The 20,887-nt window shown below is 35.7% G+C and overlaps 1 protein-coding gene across 4 annotated transcripts; it reads right to left on the reverse strand.

The window, feature by feature from the left end:
* Positions 1-6,497: 6,497 nt before the first annotated feature.
* LOC130961323 (uncharacterized) lies at positions 6,498-14,162 on the reverse strand. 4 transcript variants are annotated; one of them, XR_009079486.1, is made up of 16 exons: positions 13,970-14,162; positions 13,696-13,830; positions 13,292-13,378; positions 13,114-13,185; positions 12,475-12,673; positions 12,007-12,125; positions 11,416-11,805; positions 11,176-11,310; positions 10,816-10,950; positions 10,482-10,637; positions 9,961-10,173; positions 9,408-9,556; positions 9,058-9,172; positions 8,826-8,906; positions 7,701-8,100; positions 6,498-7,334 (listed from the first exon to the last, which is right to left on the reverse strand). XR_009079486.1 is itself a non-coding variant. In XM_057887141.1 (15 exons), the coding sequence occupies exons 1-15, from the start codon at positions 14,096-14,098 to the stop codon at positions 7,909-7,911; spliced, it is 2,307 nt and encodes a 768-aa protein (XP_057743124.1). In that variant the 5' UTR covers positions 14,099-14,155; the 3' UTR covers positions 7,517-7,908. The 4 variants fall into 4 exon arrangements, 1 of the variants encoding a protein (XP_057743124.1); XR_009079487.1 differs by lacking the exon at positions 13,970-14,162 and having other exon boundaries at positions 13,114-13,196; positions 13,696-13,832; XM_057887141.1 differs by lacking the exon at positions 6,498-7,334 and having other exon boundaries at positions 7,517-8,100; positions 13,970-14,155.
* Positions 14,163-20,887: the final 6,725 nt, after the last annotated feature.

The raw sequence follows: 20,887 nt of genomic DNA on the forward strand, positions 1-20,887 counted from the left end.
GATTGGAATTTAATTACTTATGATTTGCCAAGAGATCATGATTGCATGATTGAAAAGGAGATGAAAATTATTGATCTTGAGAATGCAATATCTCTTGATTCCAATTTTCTTTTCATTCTTAGTTAGTTCTAGCATTTGACCTTTCCGTCAATTACTTTTTTGCACTTTATTTTCTTTACACCTTACTTCCCAGTATTTTACTTTTTTGTTCTTTACTTTCTTGTTCTTTATTGTTTTCCTTTAATTTCAAGTCATTTACATTTTTTGTTTGATCATCACCCAATTATAACCGTTTAACTATTGCTTGCTTAATCCTTTAATCCTCGTGGGATCAACCTAACTCTTATGAGTTTTATTACTTGATACGACCCAATGCACTTGCCGGTAGTTCTACAGAATATTGAATTGTAAATTTCTGTATCAAATTTTTGGCGCCGTTGCTAGAAATTATTTGTGATTAACAAACTACCGGTTAATTGATTATCTAGATTAGACACTTTTCTTTCTTTGTTTTAGTCATTTCTTTGTTTTTATTTCTTTCTTTTACTATTGTCACTTAACTGTTTTTGATATCGCCTCACTAGGAATTTCCTCATTTGTGACATAGGAAATTCCAATTTCTTTTTCTCTTGATGATTGTGTTTGATACATAACATTTTAAAGAAAGAATGGAGTATACATCATCTTTTGATCAAGCAAATTACATGGGATATTTTCTACCACTACAAAATGATTCATATTATTATGCTAATGGTGGGTGGGAGTATCAAGAATAAGGAGTGATGGGATGCTTCCCAAGGCCACAAAATGATCCATATTTTGATGAATGTAACAACTACTCAAGTTGTGGCTGAGAAGACCAAAACCAAAAAGATTTTAATGATCCATACCCCATTCATTAAGAGCCATCATCTCTTAATTTTTCAACCTCACCTCCTAATATCTCATATCAAAATTCTTCACCACTTGAGTATGTCTCAGCACAAAATTCATTTCGAATTTCACAAAATCCATATTAAGTCCCTCAAAACAAATTCACCACAACCTATGCACATCCACGAATTCATCAAAAATCTCTTCTAGCACTTGCAATAGAGGAACTCTTCTAGAGATATCTCTCAATTGCCCAACTCATTGAGTTCTTAGGACAAAATATGAGAGAAGTGGTAGAAGATATGAAAGCCTCAAGGAGAAATCAAAAAGAACAGATAAGACAATTGGCACAACATTTTGTTAATGAACCCACCAATGTCTTTCCTTGACCAGGGGAAGAATACCATGCCATCAGCTTGAGGAGTGGAGTAGTGTTTAATGTGGGCGAAAATGAGAAATTGGTAGAGCAAGAAAAAGAGGTCTTTGTACCAAGTAAAACCCCAATGAAAAAGGAGGTTGTAAGGGAAGAAAATAACAAAAGGAATCCACACTCCAAGGAAGCAGAAAGTTGCATAGAGGGTGAGTCCATTGAACCACCATTCCAAGAAGTTCTCGGTGAAGGAAACACTCCAACTATCACACAACACCTAAGTCTTGATATCAAAGAAGTGAAGGCAATCAACAAAAATACTAAAAAGAGGATCGTGACCAAGGAAAGGAGGACAACATCCACGAAAAAAGAGAAGGACAAAGAGCAATCCAACCCCTGCTCCAACAAGCAAATTCACTCAAGCCAATAACAAAAGAATGCTTGCTGGGAGGAGATCAAAACAGGGGACTTTAATTTTTTTCTGTTCTCCCTTGAAGTCATTTCTATTAACCAACTGAAAGAAGAGGAAGAAATTCATGAATAAAATGTCAAGCTAATGATATTAAAAGAGCGCTTGTTGGGAGGCAACTTAACTATTGGTAACATTTTCTTTCTTTGCCTAATTTAATTTCAAATAATTTGGCATGAGATTGCATAAAATAAGTCTGATGTTGCCATGCAACAATTTGATTTCCAAATTTTTACTGGGCACTTGTATCATTTTCATATGAAAGTGTCACACTAAGTTTGGTGTTGCCACTTATCTTTCATGCAAGATACCATGCACAACCCACTTATTAATGCAATCACATTGTCTCTGTTTCTCTTATGGCCTTCATTGTTATCTTTAAATTTGCTTGCTCAAACACATGCATTACTTACATCATTGTTTTAAGACATTCATGATTCATCATAAATTCCATCACCACTGTCTTATTTGTTGTTTGAGGATAAGAAATCATTTTTTAAGTTTGGTGTTGGAGGGAAAGAATAGGAAGAAAATGACAACAATAATGATGAAGATCTACAAGGTGGTTAAGTTCCTTTTTCTCTTATTTATTCTGTATATATTCAATTGCATGATTGTCTTCTATTTTTTTAATATGAATGTGTGTTATTTCTTGTGAATAAGCATAGTTCGATTTTTAAATTGTAACTGTGACATCATAACTACCATCTTAAAATTTGTGAGTCAAAGTAATTAAATATCATGATCTTAAACAAACAAGATAAATTAAAGAAAAAGCTAGCATGAGCATATGAGTATTGGAAGGCTAACATGACTATTGTTGCTCAAAATACATTTGAATTTGTTTGATTGAAGTTTTCATCTAGGACATTTTATGAAATATTTGAAAGTTTGAAAACCTTGAAGAAGCAATGCAATTAATGATCAAGAAAGAAAAAAGGAAAAATGAAAAAGCTAAAGGCTCTGAGTACCAATGACAATTTATTAGTCAAGTACTTGTGGTGTTTATGTATCAAGTAAAAAGTTTGAAAACAAAACACTTAGAGTCAAAGTTAGGCTCACGTGCAAAGCATTTCCTCAAAAGCTCAAGACTCTGAGAATCAATGATTAGAAAGTAAAGAAAAGAGACAAATGAGCTTAAAGAGTCCTCTAATTAAATGCTTGTGGTGCTTATGTTTCAAGTGGTAATACTTGAAAACAAAGCATTTAGAGTCAAACCTTTTAATTAATGGTGCAAAACACCCAAGAAGCTAAGCTAAGAAAAAGATGAAAAGCTTGTTTCAAGGAAGGAAAATAAAAAAAAATATATTTCATAAAGTGAGCTAGATAGAAACATCAATCATTTGAATTTCTTTTGTGATTGTTGCATGCATAGTAGACTAGCCAACCATGAACATTAAATTATTATTCTTCTCACCTTGGATTGTCAAAATCTATTGCATGATTCTTTAGTTGCTTTAGGACAAGCAAAGTTTAAGTTTGGTGTTGTGATGCATGCGCATCATGTTGTGTTTTTCTATAATTTTTCACAATAAAAATGAATTCATAATGGTTAATTATGATGTATTTTTGTGCTTAAGTTGTATATTGTTCTGATCTCTTTGATTTAATAAAATTTGTAGAAAATGGTAGAAAAAGAAGCAAAAAAACACAAAACAAGGATGATTGAAGAATATGGAAAGTGTGCGTAACACAAGCTGAAAAAAATGTAAGGGGCATAGTTGTTAACAACGCCCAGAACAATGCCAGATCCAGCTTCAACACCCAAAGCAACCCTAGGATTGAACTGGCACTGTTTCAACAAACGCCCGCAACGAAGGCCACGCGTAAGCGTGGGCGACGCGTACGCTTGAGGATGAAAATTTTGCCCTGGGAAGATTACTCTGGCGTTGGCAACGCCAACGTTTAACTGGCGTCCGTTTGGATAACGCTTGCGATAAGGGCGACGCGTACGCGTAACAAGTGAAAACAACGCCCATTTTAAAGGGCGCTTGTTTAAGATAACACCAGCTGGGCGTTGGCAACGTCAAGTACTGAAGGCATTAGTACAAATGACGCCAAGTCCATCTAGAGCCTCTCAATTTGGTTTAAGTATTGCTCCAAGTTCACTTCAAAACTCATGCAAACAAGCCCACAATTGTTAACCACTCAAGGTCACAAAAATCATCTAGAATAGTTAATTTTCATTGGATTGTAATTTGTTTTGAATTTTATTTGAATTTGTAATCTAGGATAGCTTATAATTAGACTTTAGTTTTATCATATCACGGAGATTCCAGGAGGGGGTCTTCGGACTCCTCTCTTCACACTTCACACTCTTCTCTTCCATTTTCTTTCACACCCACTCTTGTCAATATTTAGTTATGAGCTTCTAATTTTCAACATTTGAGAAAAAGAACTCTATTGCAATATAATGAATTGATATATTTTTCTTCTTCATCTTCAATTCTTCTTTTATTGTTTCTTTAGAAAGAACTTCGTTCTTCATCCCGGGTTCAATTATCTTGAGAACGACATTGAATCCAACTTGAATTCTATGGGAGCCTCGAAAGAGGGATCATTGAATTGTGCTTGAAGTTCTTTCTCATAATGGTTATGAAATTGGGTTTAAGATTGATATGTGACATATAATCTTCCCAACACTTGATTCATGAATTTGTGTGGCTCTAAATCAGAGACCACTCTTCATCTCTTCTCATGAACAATTAGGTCAAGAAATTGTCAATTGATCAAGTTAAGAGAAATCAAATCACCAAGAGATTGGGGTTTGATTACTTATGATTTACCAAGAGATCAATGATCGCATGATTAAAGAGGAGATGAAAATTATTGATATTGAGAATGCAATATCTCTTAATCCTAATGTTCTTTTCATTCTTAGTTCTAGCATTTTACCTTTCTGTCAATTGCTTTCTTGCACTTTATTTTCTTTACACTTTACTTCCCAGTACTTTACTTTTATGTTCTTTACTTTCTTGTTCTTTATTGTTTTCTTTTAATTTCAAGTCATTTATATTTTTTGTTTGATCATCACCCAATTCTAACCGTCTAGCTAGAATAACCAATCAATTATTGCTTGCTTAATCCTTTAATCCTCGTAAGATCAACCTCACTCTTGTAAATTTTATTACTTGATAAGACCCAGTGCATTTGTAGGTAGTTCTACAGAATATTGAATTGTAAATTCAGTATCAGTGGGTATTTCATCTTATTTGCTAACATATACTTTTCAAATTAGTTTCTATATACTCATTTTTATATCTATTTTTATTTTTTTCCTATTTTTTAATAATATTAAAATATTAACATATTTAACATAATGTTATTATATAGAATACTAATAATGACTTACATTGTTATGTTTTAGAAATCACATTGTATACCTTAAATTTTTTTTCATAAAATATATATTATATCTAAATTACTTTGATGTAATGAAAATTATAGTCAAAAAAATTAAAAAATTCATCTAAAATTCGATTCTACCATCTAAAAATTTCTAGATCTGTTCCTAGCTGTATGAGATGATATTTGAAGCCATGTTTTGAAGGAGGAGGACACACTACACTACCACAATCAATTTTTACAATGTCTTAAAATTTTTAGCTTAAATTCTAGAAAGTGCTCCAATTTTTCTCTAAAATTTCTAATGGTTTTCATCAATATATCTCTAGTTTTAGCTCCAACTTGATGGCTTTGCTGGCTCTTCCTTGAACTCCCCGCACGGAATAATCTAGTTCTTCTTGGGGACCTCTGCCTTTAACTCGTCCTCCTCTAAGTGGATGTTGACCGATTCAACCAACCCCATAATAAGCCTCGGGAATGGAAGCACACTAGCCTTAAAAGTATCCTGTATCCTTCATCTTATTGTAAATGAGCTTGGGGAGATCCACCCTTTTTCGTCCAGAATACAATACAAGATTGTTGTCTCTATTGTAACGTTTGTGAAATGGGTGTTCGGCTATACGTAATTGAAGATGATATAGAGCTCAGTCATGGCCTCCACCGTGAGCTGGCTCGCTCTCAGTCCGATGGGGACCACTTGGAGTTGTAGGTCCGCGTGGAGTTGCACATGGATGTCAATTTCTCATAGTCATCTTTTCCTCGTAGAGGTCGCACCTCCATAGGACTCGCTCAGTCCCGGAGAAACACCTGCTCCATATCACTCTCAAAGAAATTGGAGGAAAACTTCCATACCATCCAAGGATATATAGTCTCTATGGGACCTTGAGTGAGGAACTATCATCCCTATTTTTGTACAGGGCCATTAACATACTAACAGATGTAGTATAATTTGTCAAACAAGTCCGCCGCATATCTATCTCTGAAGCGGATGGGATCCTTAGCAGTCTTTCCTTATCCATGGTATCCAAAGAGAGCTTGAGCCATTTTCCACGTTTCCCCAACGATACCCTTGGACTATTAACATACCCATTTTTGCATATTCTGAAAATTTTGTTGCACGCATGATGTCAAAATTTAGGGTACGCACAAAAAAAGTAGAACATCGAAAAAATGCTGTCTTGCACGTGAAACTACTGCATTTTGCACCACCGTATCACTTATCTTGTCACCATCCTCATCCTCGTCACCGACTTTGTAGTTGGCTTCAAAGTCCTCTTCACTCTCACTATTGTTTTCTTCGCATATTATTTCTCCGTCATCCATGTCTGATTCGTGTTGAACTATTCACAGCTATATGTTCAAACTTAACATACAACTCTATTATTAGAACTTGAGCTTGAGTTTGTTCATAATCTGAAATATCTAATGCATATTTGCTTCATCAACAATGGATATTGTGTCAAACTTTATTAGCCCGCCAATATGATAATAGGATTTCTATACAAAATATTGTCCACCATCTTTAAAATATTACTTTCTATGCTTTGACAAAGACCATATTATAGCTATGGATACCCACACGCAAAACTCACACCCCGTGTATGTCATATAATCTCACAATCGCAATACACTAGTAAATTTGCGCTACCTTCCATTGCTTCCTAAATTCCACCTTTATTTTCTCTTTGAACTCGCACTAGAAATGATCTACCCTCACACCACCAATACATATACACAACTCAACTCAAAATGATGGGAAATGGCTAACTTAGTAGTTATAGACGAAACTTTCGTATAGGGTTATAAAAATAATTAAGAAGCAAGTCACGTATTCCAACACTGACCAATTCTGCTTCCTTCAACACGCAACTTGTGTGTCGCTTTTCTACGTCCCCAACACCCATATACTTGCATTTGCACCTCAATTCCCCCTTTAGGTGTGACGTGTAATACATCTTTCTTGTCCATAACTAAAACAATCAACCTTAATAGGCTATGTTGCCGCCTGATTATTTCATACATTTATTTTACTTGCTTTTGCAAAAACAAAATGCAGCTTTAGAATCCCTAAAGTCAACTTGTCCGTTCGGACCAACATAAAAAAAGGGTAAACATGTCCGTTACTGTCAATGCCGGTCTACCCTTTACCAAAATGTAAGAGGTAAATGCAGTTTAGTAGACACATGTACCTAATAGCTTAAAGAGGGAACCAAGTCGGTCATTAACACTGGCTAGTATCGTATCGTGTCTTGCAACCACATTGGCCTCTCTGGATATCTGGATACAGAAGGCATCATCACATCGAAATTAATAACGAAGCTAACATTATATTCTATCCACTAATACTTTGAGGCCCTCCTTAAATTTTTCCCCTTTCAATTATACTAATTTTTAATTAGTTAATATTAGCTAACATTCTTTATTATTATAAAAATTTTTTAACCCTTGTTTTTTAAAAAGTTTAAGACTTGAGGTATAAAATTTAGAATAAAAAAATAATTTACAACAAATTGACTGAGATAAATTGGAAAAAATTAATAATTTACAACAAATTGACTGAGATAAATTGGAAAAAATTAACTCCTTAGTCAACTCATTAACAAAATAGACGTGTCAGTTCCAGAGAGATGTCAGAGAGCACACCTGGATATTCAAGGACACCATATTTATCAATGCACGAGAGGTTGATTTGCCAAACTGCACAAGTGAGCTTCAGGCAATCTTTCTTGAGGCTAGACTATTATATATCTTTCACATCAAATCTCCAGTCACTTGAGCTGTTATACTTCACATTTATATCTCACTGGGACAAAAAGCATTTAATTAGAGACCCCCCTGAAAATTTCTAAATTTATCTCCTAAGGTATTGAAGATACGGGAAAACCAAGTCAGCATGAAGTCCATAATAACATGAGAAGATATCACCAATCCGGTTTATGCTATCCATTGCAGAACCATCTCCTACGGAAAGTTGGATCGAACAAAGCTTCACAAGTTCATACGCAATAACTATATCATCAGGATGATACAACTTCTCTAGAATCTGTCAAATAAAAGAATGAATCACTATAGATTTATTACTTGGAACGACTAACTAATTGAAACAATTTGCACATAAAAGCATAACCCAACGACAAACAACAGATCACATAAAAGCATAACCCAACGACAAACAATCAGATCACGATTCCATGGTTCTTCAAAGGCTTAAGTTCCTCAAAATATGTGTTTAAAATAAAAAAAACTATACAAATTTCAGTCAATAGCAAATACAGTGATAATAAAACTCACAGCACATACAATCTAACAAAACCACAGGTCGACTTTGCCCAATGACTGCGTCTTTTATAATATTTTTATGACAATTTTATTTTAAAAAATCACACAATTCTAAAAATATTTTTCATACTTCCTCAACAATAACAGTATAACATCTTCACAAACTTCTTCAACATTTGGCATACATGATAGCTCCTCTCAAAGAAATCTCAAATCAGTGAAGGTCACCACAACGAAGTAGCAGCACCCCTTATAGTATTTTGCAATGTAACATGGCAGTGCTAGTTCATGGGTTAATGGGGCAATTTTCTGAGTTCCTCTACCAATTTGTTATAACTTATAATACTGATTTGTTATAATACTGCTGCTGGAAAAAGGACTTGATTTGTCATAGCTATACAGGGGGGAAAAATCCCCACTCTTCTGCTTTTCACTTTGAGTGACAAAATCCAACATGCCAGATGGTAGGTTAATTAACTAAAAATTTACCTTGATGGATGCTTTACAATGGTCCATAGATAATTGAAAGTCTCCCAACAAACAAAAGGCCTGCGCAAGGTTATCCTCTGCCTGCATACATCAACAGGAAAGTATATGTTAAAACCATCATATAAAGGATGTAAAATTTTTTCGTCTATCACAACCTATGCCCTTAATAGAAGTATTCATCTAAACTTCTAGACCTAAGTGGGAGGACTTGGTGGATGAGGCTAAAACTCACCTCTGCAATAAGCCTGTTATAGGCATGCAAATTTGATCTTAGCAAACGCAAGGATCTCAAAGCATCTGCAATCGTGGTATTTAAAATTTCTTTTGATAATATTGCATCCTGTAACCTGCCATTACCATCTTTCAAACAATAAGCTGCAATCTACTATAGTGTTCAAACAATCAGCTGCAATCTACTATATCAGGCGAGCTAATGCAGGATTAAAAGCCAGAGCAGTCATCTAGATAGCAACAATAGAGGAACCATACCAACTCTGAATATCTTTAGTCATAAAAAGGGAAGCTGCAATTCACATTACAGGGATATTAATATTCATACGACCCAAATTGAACTATGCATACCTTTTTATGAATATTAAAGCTTTATCAACTGCAGCACGTGAAGGCACCAAATCACGGTAAGAACCACACTTCAGACAGTATCCAGGTTGAATATGATGGGAGGCATCATTTTGGTTGAGCACTTTATGAATGTCATCATTCTTGTCTATCTGAAAAGAGTGATGGATTTTAAGGGGAGAAAATAGCTCAAACCTTAAGATCTTTTATTCAATCTCAACCACAACAGCTTATGTAAATCACTGGATGAACAACTATTTTTTTTAAAAATGTCTATTAAGAGTATATTGATCCAATTGCTATTGCATAGCTCCAAAAACATGAAGGATGAATCAACAGTGTGACAGACACAATTAGCAAAATTTAAATCTGCCAAAGTGAAGACATGGTGGAAGAAAAGTTCTTACAAGTAAGAGAAGTTAAGAATGCTGTGCATCTTAATAATGAAAATTGTGTTGATATTGCCAAGTGATTTGAAAACACCAAGGCATTACTTGTGACAAACCACATAAGTTAAAATTATCCCACATTACAATGTAAGCAACCCTAAATGTACCTTTAAATGTCTCATGAAATTCTTGATTTTCTGCTTTTCACAGTTAACTACTCTGCTATCCAAGACTGCACCAAAACAATTAGAATTGACACAACAAAATGCATTGAGGACAATGTCGGATAGATTGACTTCAGAACAACCAGTACACTGGCACTGAAACATGTACTCCTCTTTGAGGAAATTAAGGCGATCTTTACAATCCCAGAACCCAACCTGCAAAACAAAAATTTATTTTAAAAAATGAACAAGGGAGTCACACAGCAGATTGGGAATTTATATTAAGAACCTAACAAAGTCTGACAGACCTTTGCTCTTAAGGCTTGTTTTGGATCAAAAAATATAAATAAAAGAAATAAATGAAACTCTATGCTAAAGGCTTAAGCTTTTGGGATGCATAATTACTGGCACTCATTATACATTATGAAGAGTCATGTTAGACTTTAGAGATCATTCAAATAATTCAAACCGAAAAACTGGTTAGCAATATGAAAGACGGCTTTTAGTTACCAACAGGAAATTACCTGTGGACCATAAGACAACTCCAGATGACCCTCAGCAGGTATAGCTTTTGTTGTCCGTATACACAAATTACGTGAAATAAAATATGCATGAACATTTGGTTGGCAAGAATGGTTGAATAAACTTCCAGCTTTATAAATAGCTTTACCCACCCTGACCTAAAAAGCAAAGTGACAGAATATGACTTAAAATCACCAGGGATAATTATTACCACCAACAATGTCTATACTGTAATAGTAGAATTTGCAGTGATATTCACAATTAAATACAGCACAAGCTTAAAATATGTCTTAAAGAGAAATATTCCAATAAAAGATAAGGACAGAAAACAAATACCTGTTCCACATTACTAGTTAAGTATGGACAGGATGGAAAATCTCCGAACTGATCGGATAGCCCACAAGCATCTTTTGATTTTAAACGAACAACAGTCATACAATTCACTTTCATTTGAGAAATAATTATAACAACCTGCATTGTCAGACAAAAAATTACATAAAATTTGAATACAAGAGCTAAATGATTCAATCATGAGAAAATATAGAAAAGTTGATTTCTGCAAGAAACACTTTCACCATCAAATTTTGCAAAAATACTGTTAAATAGATGATTAATGATGGTTCTGCTGCTGACGGAAGTATTAATAGACATGCATATGCAGCAGTGTGCATGCACAAAAAGGATTTCCTAACCAACCTGGGAAATGGTGACTTCGTCAATGGACAATGCAGCTCCACAAGAGCGGTTAAGACAATATAATAACACAATGGAATATATATGTGTATCCAATTTGCTTTCAGGCAGCATACGTTCATAACAATGGGAAAGCTCCTGCACAAGAAGTATAGAAGCCATAGTTAGCCAGCTGCAATAAGATCGCAAGTTAACAACACAATCAGCTGTTCTGAAAAACGGCTGCTTGCATTTAATACCTACCAGCTTCTCCACAAAGTATGTAATATTTTCTGATGTCCTCTCTAGTAAAAACCTTGCCAGTATTCGGCCAGTTAAAACCACCTCTGATGGTAGTACTGCAGACCAATTTACACCACGACATTCATGCTTATGTTCAGTGATATTCTGTGTTTCACATTTGGAATCATGGCCTTGAATAACTTTGTCAGCATACTCTCCAAGGTCACTGGGTAACTTCTCAATAATGCTGTGAACTTCTGGGAAAATCCTTAAGACTTGCCCACCAGCCTGTGTCTGGCATTGCTGGGAGCAATACAGTGGTACTGAACATGATCTACAGGGTACCCTATCAGCAGGTAGGTCATTCAAGCAATAGTGGCAATGACTGTCCCGGCATTGCTTTAATATTATCTGAAATTATGAATTAAAAATACTACCAAGTTAACTTGCCAAAATAAGTTTACACCACTCAAGGAATATAAATATACAAAACTAAAATGGAAAGTAACTATTGATCTTAAGAAGTGAGGAGATTCATGTTTACAACATAATGACTGTAAACCCTATGTCCTAATACCACACAAATAGCACATAAAGCAAAATGTGTATTACCACAGCATAAGGTTCTTCACTATGAGCCAAAGAACCAGGTGAAATGGCATTTGATGATACCATGCCTCTTCCTTTCTCAGGTATGTTGACACACTGTAGCATTACTTGGGGAACCTCACCTGCCACAAATGTACTACACCATCTTCATCTTACTATCTCAAAAAGAGAAATACATTGGTGCAGAATACATGTGCACTGGGGTAGCAGATGCAAAACAACAGGAAACAGCAGGGTCAGGGGGAAATGGAAACTTGGCCACATTCCTTGAAGTGATAACTGAACCCTAGTTCCTTTCAGTTTCTTGTCTTTGATTTTTTTTAAACTAATCTATAGGGTTTATACCTCTTTTACTTGAACATAGTTCAATGGTACATGCATTAGAAAACTGAACTTAACATCACCTTGACCAAGTAGCTTTACAGTTTCAACTGTAACTTGCTGCTTAAGTAGACAAGGAAAGCCTCTTACCCACTGTAGTCAAGGTGTTCTCCTTACGTTGTCTTACTGTGCTTGTGCTCTTGCATTGGTCGAAAATATTTTTCTCCTCACTTTCTATTTGTCTCTTCCCACTCAATGATGATTCCACAGTTTTAGCCATATTTAGGTCACACATCGCATCTTTATAATTTCCCAGGGAAGCATTTGCCTTACCTCTTCTGTACCATGCCTGCAGCCAAAACAATAAGATATTGAAAGAGTGGAAACTACAATTTAAGTATGTATATATAATCATTGTCCCATCCACTTAATCAAACATTGAAACACATAATCCTAAAGATTCACTGGCATCATCATAGACTGATTTTTAGGATGAGGAAGTAAAGTATTTTATATCACACCCCAATTATCATGTTTGTAAGTCAAATCCGAAGACATCTCCAATACTCATTCATAAACCATCGCCCAAAACCATATGCATACTTACATCAAGATGTAAAGCTAATCATACTTCTTAATTACTAATAAATAATTTAATGGAAAAGCATTCGTTGCACTTTACACATAAAAATAAACTTGAGACAGATGCAAGAAATTCATCCCTCTCTGTAATGATGTAAAAAGAAAGTAGAATATGATGAAAAATGGGTCATCGGAGATGATTTTCACCTTTGCATTGCTTGGACATATCTGAAGGGCACGAGTACAATCTCGCAAACACTCTGTCAAAAGACTCATTTTCTGCAGGAAACCTACGGGAATAAATACTTGACCACAATATCAAGCCTTCAAACAAATAAATAAATAAAAAGTGTGCGTGTGTGTGTGGCACAAAAGTGGAGCTTACATGCAATACAGTAGCTCGATTGATATACAAAGTTGCAACCAGATTATTTTCCATATCACCATCCTCAAAAGGTGCCTTTCGCAATGCCTACATTTCATATTAGAGAACAGAAAAACTATAGTGAACCGTTAAAAATTAAATAGCAAGTAACAATATACTAGTATTCAAACTTACTCCATGACCAAAACAATGTACGGATGGAATGATGGATCGTATTTATCCGTCCTTTTACATTATTCGTAGTATGCTAGTTCAATTGGAAAAGGATTAACATATTTTCTCAATAAGCGAGAACAGTTATCGCTGAAACTCCAAATGTTATGACATGCGAAGCAATAGCACATTATTAAACGAATATTTGCGGTGACAAAAAAAAAAAGCAAAAAAAAAAGAAAAAGAAAAACCTGAGTATAGAAATCAAGAGCGTTGGCGTAATTTCCTTTGGAGAAGCACTGGTTTCCGAGCTGCTTGGATTCGAGCGCAGCGTCTTTGCTCTTGCCGCAGAGAGCATGCTTGGGATCCACGAGTTCAGTGAGTAACTAACACAGGAAGAAGTTCGATTGCGGTTCGTTAGGGTTTAATCGGAAGTTCAGATATCGAAGATTCGAAGCAAAGAAAATCAGGAATTTTAGTTGGTAAGGAGTGACGAATAGAGTAGAGTAGAACGAGGAAGTTTACCTGGTGGAAGGGCTCGAAGTGATGGAAGAAGCTGTGGAGGGAGGAAGAGGTGGCGCGAAGATCATCGACGGTGCTATCACCAATCATGCGCTTCAGGCCTTCGGGAATCGCAGCTTTCAGAGTTTCCATCTTTTTCAACACCAGCTCAGTTATCAGTGTCGGTGTGCTTCTACTTGTTTCCCTCTATTTTCGTTTTCCCGTAAGGGTAAAACAGATTTTTTATTTTTATAAATTAAATAAATGTAATAATTACCGAAACAAATAATTAAAAAAATATTTATTTTATTTCGTTTATCAGGTAAATGAAATAAGATAAGTGGACGTGACACATGTATATCTCGTTTACACGTGTTTAAACGAGTTATACGTATTTTTTAAAAAAATTAAAAATAATAAAAAATATTAATAATATTAATAATCCAAACTTTTAACATGTAATTAGTATATAAAAAGGTTGGTAGAAGAGATACTGGGAAGAGATGAGATAACTTTTTGAGTACTAATTGATTAAAGGGATAAGTACTGAAATCGTCCCTAAAGTAAGAGGTGAAAATCAAATTCGTCATCGACCTTTTTTTGTTATTAAAATCATCCCGAACGTTCAGAAACACTTTAAAATCGTCCTCAAGTGCATTAAAAAATTTTAATTCCAAATTTGCCCCTGAACCCTTTGACGCTTCGTGTTTTATTCCCGCGAAACCAATTCATTATGTGAGTAACGTTACACAAACGAACACTAATCCTTCACCTTCAATGATGCCCTAACTGAGTGAGTGCTGGCCTGAGGAGTAGCGTCACTGCGTTTGCATTGCGTGGGAAAGAGTGGAAGAGGAGGTCGTTCTCGTGACAGTCATCTCGAATCAGGTACGTGTGCAGCATTTGTTTTGATTTTTGGAGCTTGAACTTAATACTGTGTGAAGGGTATTTGGTGGTTTACTAATGGGAGTTGGGTGTGATTTTTGTTTGTAGGTTTTAGGTGATGGGAACCTTTAATCTGACTGTGTACTATGGTGGTAGATTTGGGTATGACAATGGTACATTGGAGTATATAAAGGGAGAAAGGACTGTGATCGAAGATGTTGATATGCATTGTTGGTCTCTTTTTGAGGCATATGCTGAGGTGGGACAGTTTGGGTACACAAAGGAAAAAATCTTAGCTTTCTGGTATAAGGACCCAAGTTCTGAATGGTTAGAGAACGATTTGAAGTTATTTGAGGGAGACAGAGATGCCATTGAGATGTGTAAAATAACGGGGAAGAGGGGTCATGTCGATCTGTACGTGGTCCATAAAGTTGAGGTTGATGAAGAATTTCCTAAAGTAGGGTTTCTTGATGTTGGAGGCCTAGGTGAACAGGTTCAGGAGGCGGGGAGGGCCAATGATGAAGAGGTACATAATGAGAAACAGTTGGTGATTTATCAGGGTGATGGGGTCAGGAGGTGGAAAGGGCCAATGCGGAGGCGGTTAAAGAGGGAGATAAGCTGAACCCAGATGAGCAGGTTAAATCGAATTGTGATGAGGATAGTGATGATGAGGATTTCATTCCATCTGATGGTGAGGTTGATAGTGCAGATGATGTGATGTTTACAGATAGTGAAGAGGAGTATGATGATGAGAGCAGATTTGATGAAGTAAGAGGTGGGACGGATGGTGATCGGGTTGAAAAAGGAAAAGGGGTTGCAGGAGGTGATTTCAGTGATGAGGAAGGGTTCAATAGTGATGAAGTTGATGTGGATTATAAAGTGGGTGGTGGCTCAGAGAAAGAGGACAGCGAGGATGATGATAACAATGAAGCAATTAGATATCCAATCCATAAAGATGTGAAAGACATGACAAGGTACAAATGGAAAGTTGGAACTGTGTTTGCTTCAAAGGAGGAATTCAAGGACACGGTAACAGCTTATGCAGTACAAACAAGAAGGGGACTGAGGTATGCGAAACTTGACTTGGTGAGGGTGAGGGCTGTTTGTCAAGAAGGTTGTCCGTTTTGGTTATACGCAGCAAAAATGAGTGAGGAGGAGACTTAGCAGCTGAGGTTAGTAAACCTTAAGCATACTTGTGGCCAGTCACATAGGGTAGGGATACTGCATACTGGTTGGCTGAGTAAAGCATTTAGGAAGAAAGTGGAAGGTAACCCAAAGGTGAAGATAAAGGATCTGGTCAACAAGGCACAAAGGAAATGGAATTTGACAATGACAACTTCAATGGCAGCAAGGTTTAGACAAGCTGCATTGGATAAGATTCAGGGAGCTTACCAGAAGCAATACAAAAGGATTGCTGACTACTGCTCCGAGCTGCTACGTGCTAATCCAGGGTCCTCAATGACGCTCAAGATAAAGAGTTTCCCTGATTTTGAAGTTGAGGACCAGCACCAGGAGTTAAACAATTACTACATTTTTCAAAGGGTATATGTGTGCCTAGCTGCTTGCAAGAAGAGCTTCCTGTAGTGTAGAAAGTTTGTTAGATTGGATGGCTATTTTCTAAAGACACCTCAAGGGGGGCAGTTGTTGACAGCGATTGGGTGGGATCCCAATGATCAAATGCTTCCAATCGCCTACGCCGTTGTGGAGGCAGAGACTAAAGACAACTGGAGTTGTTTTCTCTGGCTGCTCATTGACGACTTTGGAGCTGAGGTTATTGGGAAAACAACCTTCATGTCTGATCAGCAGAAGGTAAATGGTTAGGATTGCAATTAAAATCTTACATGTGATAAATTTAAATTATGGATGTTGTTTGCTTTTGTCCTTTATTAATGCATTCATTGTTATGTGAATCAATTTTACCTACTCTATTAGGGTCTGTTGCCTGCTTTCGATGAAGTTATTCCAGGAGTGGACCATAGGTTCTGTGTCTGCCATCTTTACAGCAACTTTAGGAAGAAATTTCCTGGGTTACACCTGAAGCAGCTGATGTGGAGGTGTGCAAAGGCTACACACTGGAAGGAATGGGAGAAAGAGATGCAAATCATAAGGCAGATCAATGTGGATGCGCACAGACATCTAAACGCTATTCCTCCAAGATTTTGGAGCAGGTCCAGGTTTAATTTTCACTCTAAATGTGACACTCTTGTGAACAACATGTGTGAGAGCTTTAATAGTGTAATAGTAGACTCTAGGGAGAAACCTATAGTGACAATGTTGGAGGACATTAGGGTTCATTTGATGAGTAGGTGGGCTCTTAATAGGGAAAGAATTAAGAACTTTAATGGGACAGTTTTACCTCGGATTAGGATGAAATTAGAGAGGAGAGGCAGATCAACTGATGAGTGGAGGCCTTACTGGTCTGCTGCACAAACATATGAGGTTGTTAATGGTTTGTCTAAATTTGCTGTTGATCTTTCTGCTCACGAGTGCTCATGTAGGAAGTGGCAGCTTAGTGGTATTCCCTGCACGCATGCCATTAGCTGCATCAACTATAAGGGCCTTGACATAGATGGATTTGTTGATGACTGCTATAAGAAGCCTGCATACCTTAAGTGCTATGATTCAGTCATCAATCCTCTGAATGGCCCAGATTTGTGGGAGGAAACCAACTTTGATGATGTCATGCCCCCTCCTTATCGAAAGCCCAGCCACAGACCAGTCAAGAAGAGGAAGAGAGGACCTGATGAGCCTCCGGACAGCAGCCAGTCCCACTTGTCTAGGAGGGGGCAAATCCAAAGGTGCTCAAACTGTGGGGAATCTGGACACAAGAGGAGAAGATGCAAGAAGCCATCCCTGGATATAAGTGTGTGTATATCAACTGAATGTATATTAGGGTTTAGAGTTTCATTTTTTATCAACTGAATTTTTTAATGTCTTTCAGGCCCAACAACCAAGGCAAGCTCCTAGCAAAAGGACCAGAGCAAGAAGGAAGCCTTCATCTATCAAACCTACATCCAGATCTAAGGCTTCATCCCAGCCTGACATGCCATCTGCAAGTGGAGGTTTGAGGAGGTCCACTAGGTCTAAAGCAGCATCTCAGCCCCAACCAGCCACCACTTCTTCTCAGCCCAACTCAACCCATTCCAGGTCCAAGCCCACATCATCCTCTACTAGGCCCAACAAAAAGCCCACTAGAAGCCTTACACAAGAACCACCAGCACCAAAGGAGAAGGGTGCAGCCAGCTCCAGCCAACCAGCCGGACCTGTCTCCTTTAGTCACAGAATTTCACTGCATGTATCTCCTAGAAAGTTGAAGCTCATGGCTAAACTTTCACCAAGACTTTGGAAAAAACTTAAACTGTTCTGAAAATTTGTCTTTTGTGTTGTAATTGATGTACTGTTACTTGGTTTGAGACAATGTTTGTGACACTTTTCTTTTGGTTTTTTGAAAACGAGACAACATGGCTTATGATTAATCTTTCTTAGTGAGCAACAGAGTTGTAGTAGGTTTTTTGAGTGTCTTGGACTATATTTTGTTTAGTCTCCATGTAATGGAATTGATGGTATCCACCATTTGGTGTTATTTTCCTATGCTTATTACTGAATTACACTAGACTGTGTTTTGCCTGATATTATGCTGCTTCTATTTAATGAATTTCCTTATTTGAGTTGATATGTTATAGAGTTGATTAACAGAAGAGTTCAGTCACAATTTTCTTGCTAACAGATAAATTTTCCATTCCAATTAATTATCAAATTACAAGGAGATCATTACACTCACAAAATTAATCAGCAAAACCCTAAACTAAATCCACATGTTCAGCAAGACCCAATACATCTCAATTTACATAACTCAGACCCAATCAAAGAAATGCAAAATGAACACTAACTTCTCCCCTAATTTCATCAATCACACTTCAATGGCATCACACACGCTACCCCCTCCCTCTGATTGAACCAAATCTACGACCAGAAACAAAACAAAACAACCCATCCAGAAATCCCTAAGACTTCGGCAACCTTGAACTTCCACTCAACGTCCCTCACTTTTGCTTTCAGAACAGCAACTTTCCTCTTCATCTTTGCAACATGGGGATCCTCACCCTCTGCTTCTGGGTCAGCCCATCGGAAGAAATCACACTCTTCTTGGATCTGCAGCAACCCATCAGAGTCAGAACCCAGAACAAACAATACCTTGCCATCACCCACCTACAGAAACTTAAAACCCTAACCTCATAGTAGACACACCCCCAAAATCATCATCCAGGGTTGTTCCTCGTTCCCGAAATCCTAAGCACAGGTCTCTCTCCATGTCCACACACAACCTCCCTCTTCTGCGCAGACGACCGACTCCGGCACGACCGTGAGCTCTCGACAGCCATGGCTCCACTCACCTTCGAAAGCCCTTCCTCCTTCTCTGCTTCGTTGATTAGGGATGACTTCTCTGATTTAATCCCAACCCTCCCCAAATTAGAACTTTATATAAATAAAAAAATAAACAAATATATTAACTTTATTTATTAAAACCTCCAACGGACAGTAACGGCTAAAGGGCAAAAGTGTCCAATAATTATATTTTTAGGGGGGAAGGACGATTTTAAAGTGTATCTAAACTTTCGGGATGATTTTAATAACAAAAAAAGGTTGGGGACGAATTTGATTTTCACCCCTTACCTTAGGGACGATTTTAGTATTTATCCCTTGATTAAACGTATATATTTTAATCTCTTCTACCAACCTTTTTTTGTACTAATTACATGCTAAAAGTTTGGATTATTGATATTATTAATATTTTTTATTATTTTCAATTTTTTTTAAAATACGTATATCTCGTTTATATTGTAAACGAGATATACACGTGTCGTGTCCACCTGTCTTATCTCGTTTATATTATAAATAAGATACATGTAAAATTATCTCGTTTACAGTGTAAATGAAATAAGAGAAGTATTTATTTTGATAAATACTTTTTAAATTATTTATTTCGATAATTATTATAATTATTTTATTTATTAAAATAAAAAACCCAGTGTAAAACCTGGGCGTAATACTATTCTATTATAAAATTTATTGATACTTATTTATTGATACTAATAGTTATTAACTTATTATTTTTAATTTAAAAAAGTCTTTATATATAAAATTTATTATATAGTATATAAGACTATTTTATTTTATATTTATGGAGAGTAAACTAATCTTATTATTTTTCTAGCTCATATTAAAAAATTCTACTTAAATATAAAATCTATTATGTTTTTTGTTTAAATATGCTACTGTTATACGATCCAAAAAAATTAAAACTTTAATACAAATAATTTATATTCTAATCACACAAACAATAAATACTAACTAAAAGACATTTATTTATATTATTAGTCTTTAGTGTATATCCTGTGCTACGCGTAAATCATGTACTTAATTTATTTTATTATATTTATGTCTAGTTTGTTTATAAAAAGATTAATATATATTTATTAAAAGAATTAACTTACTTAGTATACAGAAAAATTAAATCATTAATCTTTTTTGTTATATTAATTTTTAATTCAGTTAATAAATTTTTTTAAATGATAACCTTTAAAATACATTGTAACAAAATTTAAAAAATAGTTAAATTAACTATTATAAAAAGGTAAAATTAACTATTATAAAAGAGGTTAATGTTTTAATAAACAAATAATTATATTAATTAAAATATAAAACAGATGAAAAAATACTATTCGTTTATTAAATATTTTTGACATCTTTATAAAAATATAAAAATGATTAATTAATCACAATTTTAAATTATTTTTAATTAACAATACAAATAAGATCTTTGTATAATTGTTAAAAAAATACAAATGTGTTGTGATAAGTTTAAAGGATGTGGATGCTTATTCATTATATGGGCGGCTAATTTTTCTATGAAAAAATGAAGCTCCCAAGCCAAACTAAAATTGAAGTTTGGAATAGTCAATACTTTACCTCTATAAATAGTGAGGTCTGAGAGAATTGATGTACAATAACAAGCAATAATAAAACAAATATTCTCTCTCTCTTTCTTATATATAT

Source organism: Arachis stenosperma, chromosome 2, assembly GCF_014773155.1.
Source record: "Arachis stenosperma cultivar V10309 chromosome 2, arast.V10309.gnm1.PFL2, whole genome shotgun sequence".
NCBI lineage: Eukaryota > Viridiplantae > Streptophyta > Magnoliopsida > Fabales > Fabaceae > Arachis > Arachis stenosperma.

Excerpts from the sequence above, each read along its gene's own strand:
- LOC130961323 (XM_057887141.1), bottom strand. The coding sequence starts at position 14,098 with ATGGAAACTCTGAAAGCTGCGATTCCCGAAGGCCTGAAGCGCATGATT. Across the intron at positions 12,674-13,113 it reads TATGTCCAAGCAATGCAAAG|GCATGGTACAGAAGAGGTAA; the intron begins GTGAAAATCATC and ends TTTTGGCTGCAG. Across the intron at positions 11,806-12,006 it reads GTGAAGAACCTTATGCTGTG|ATAATATTAAAGCAATGCCG; the intron begins GTAATACACATT and ends TCATAATTTCAG.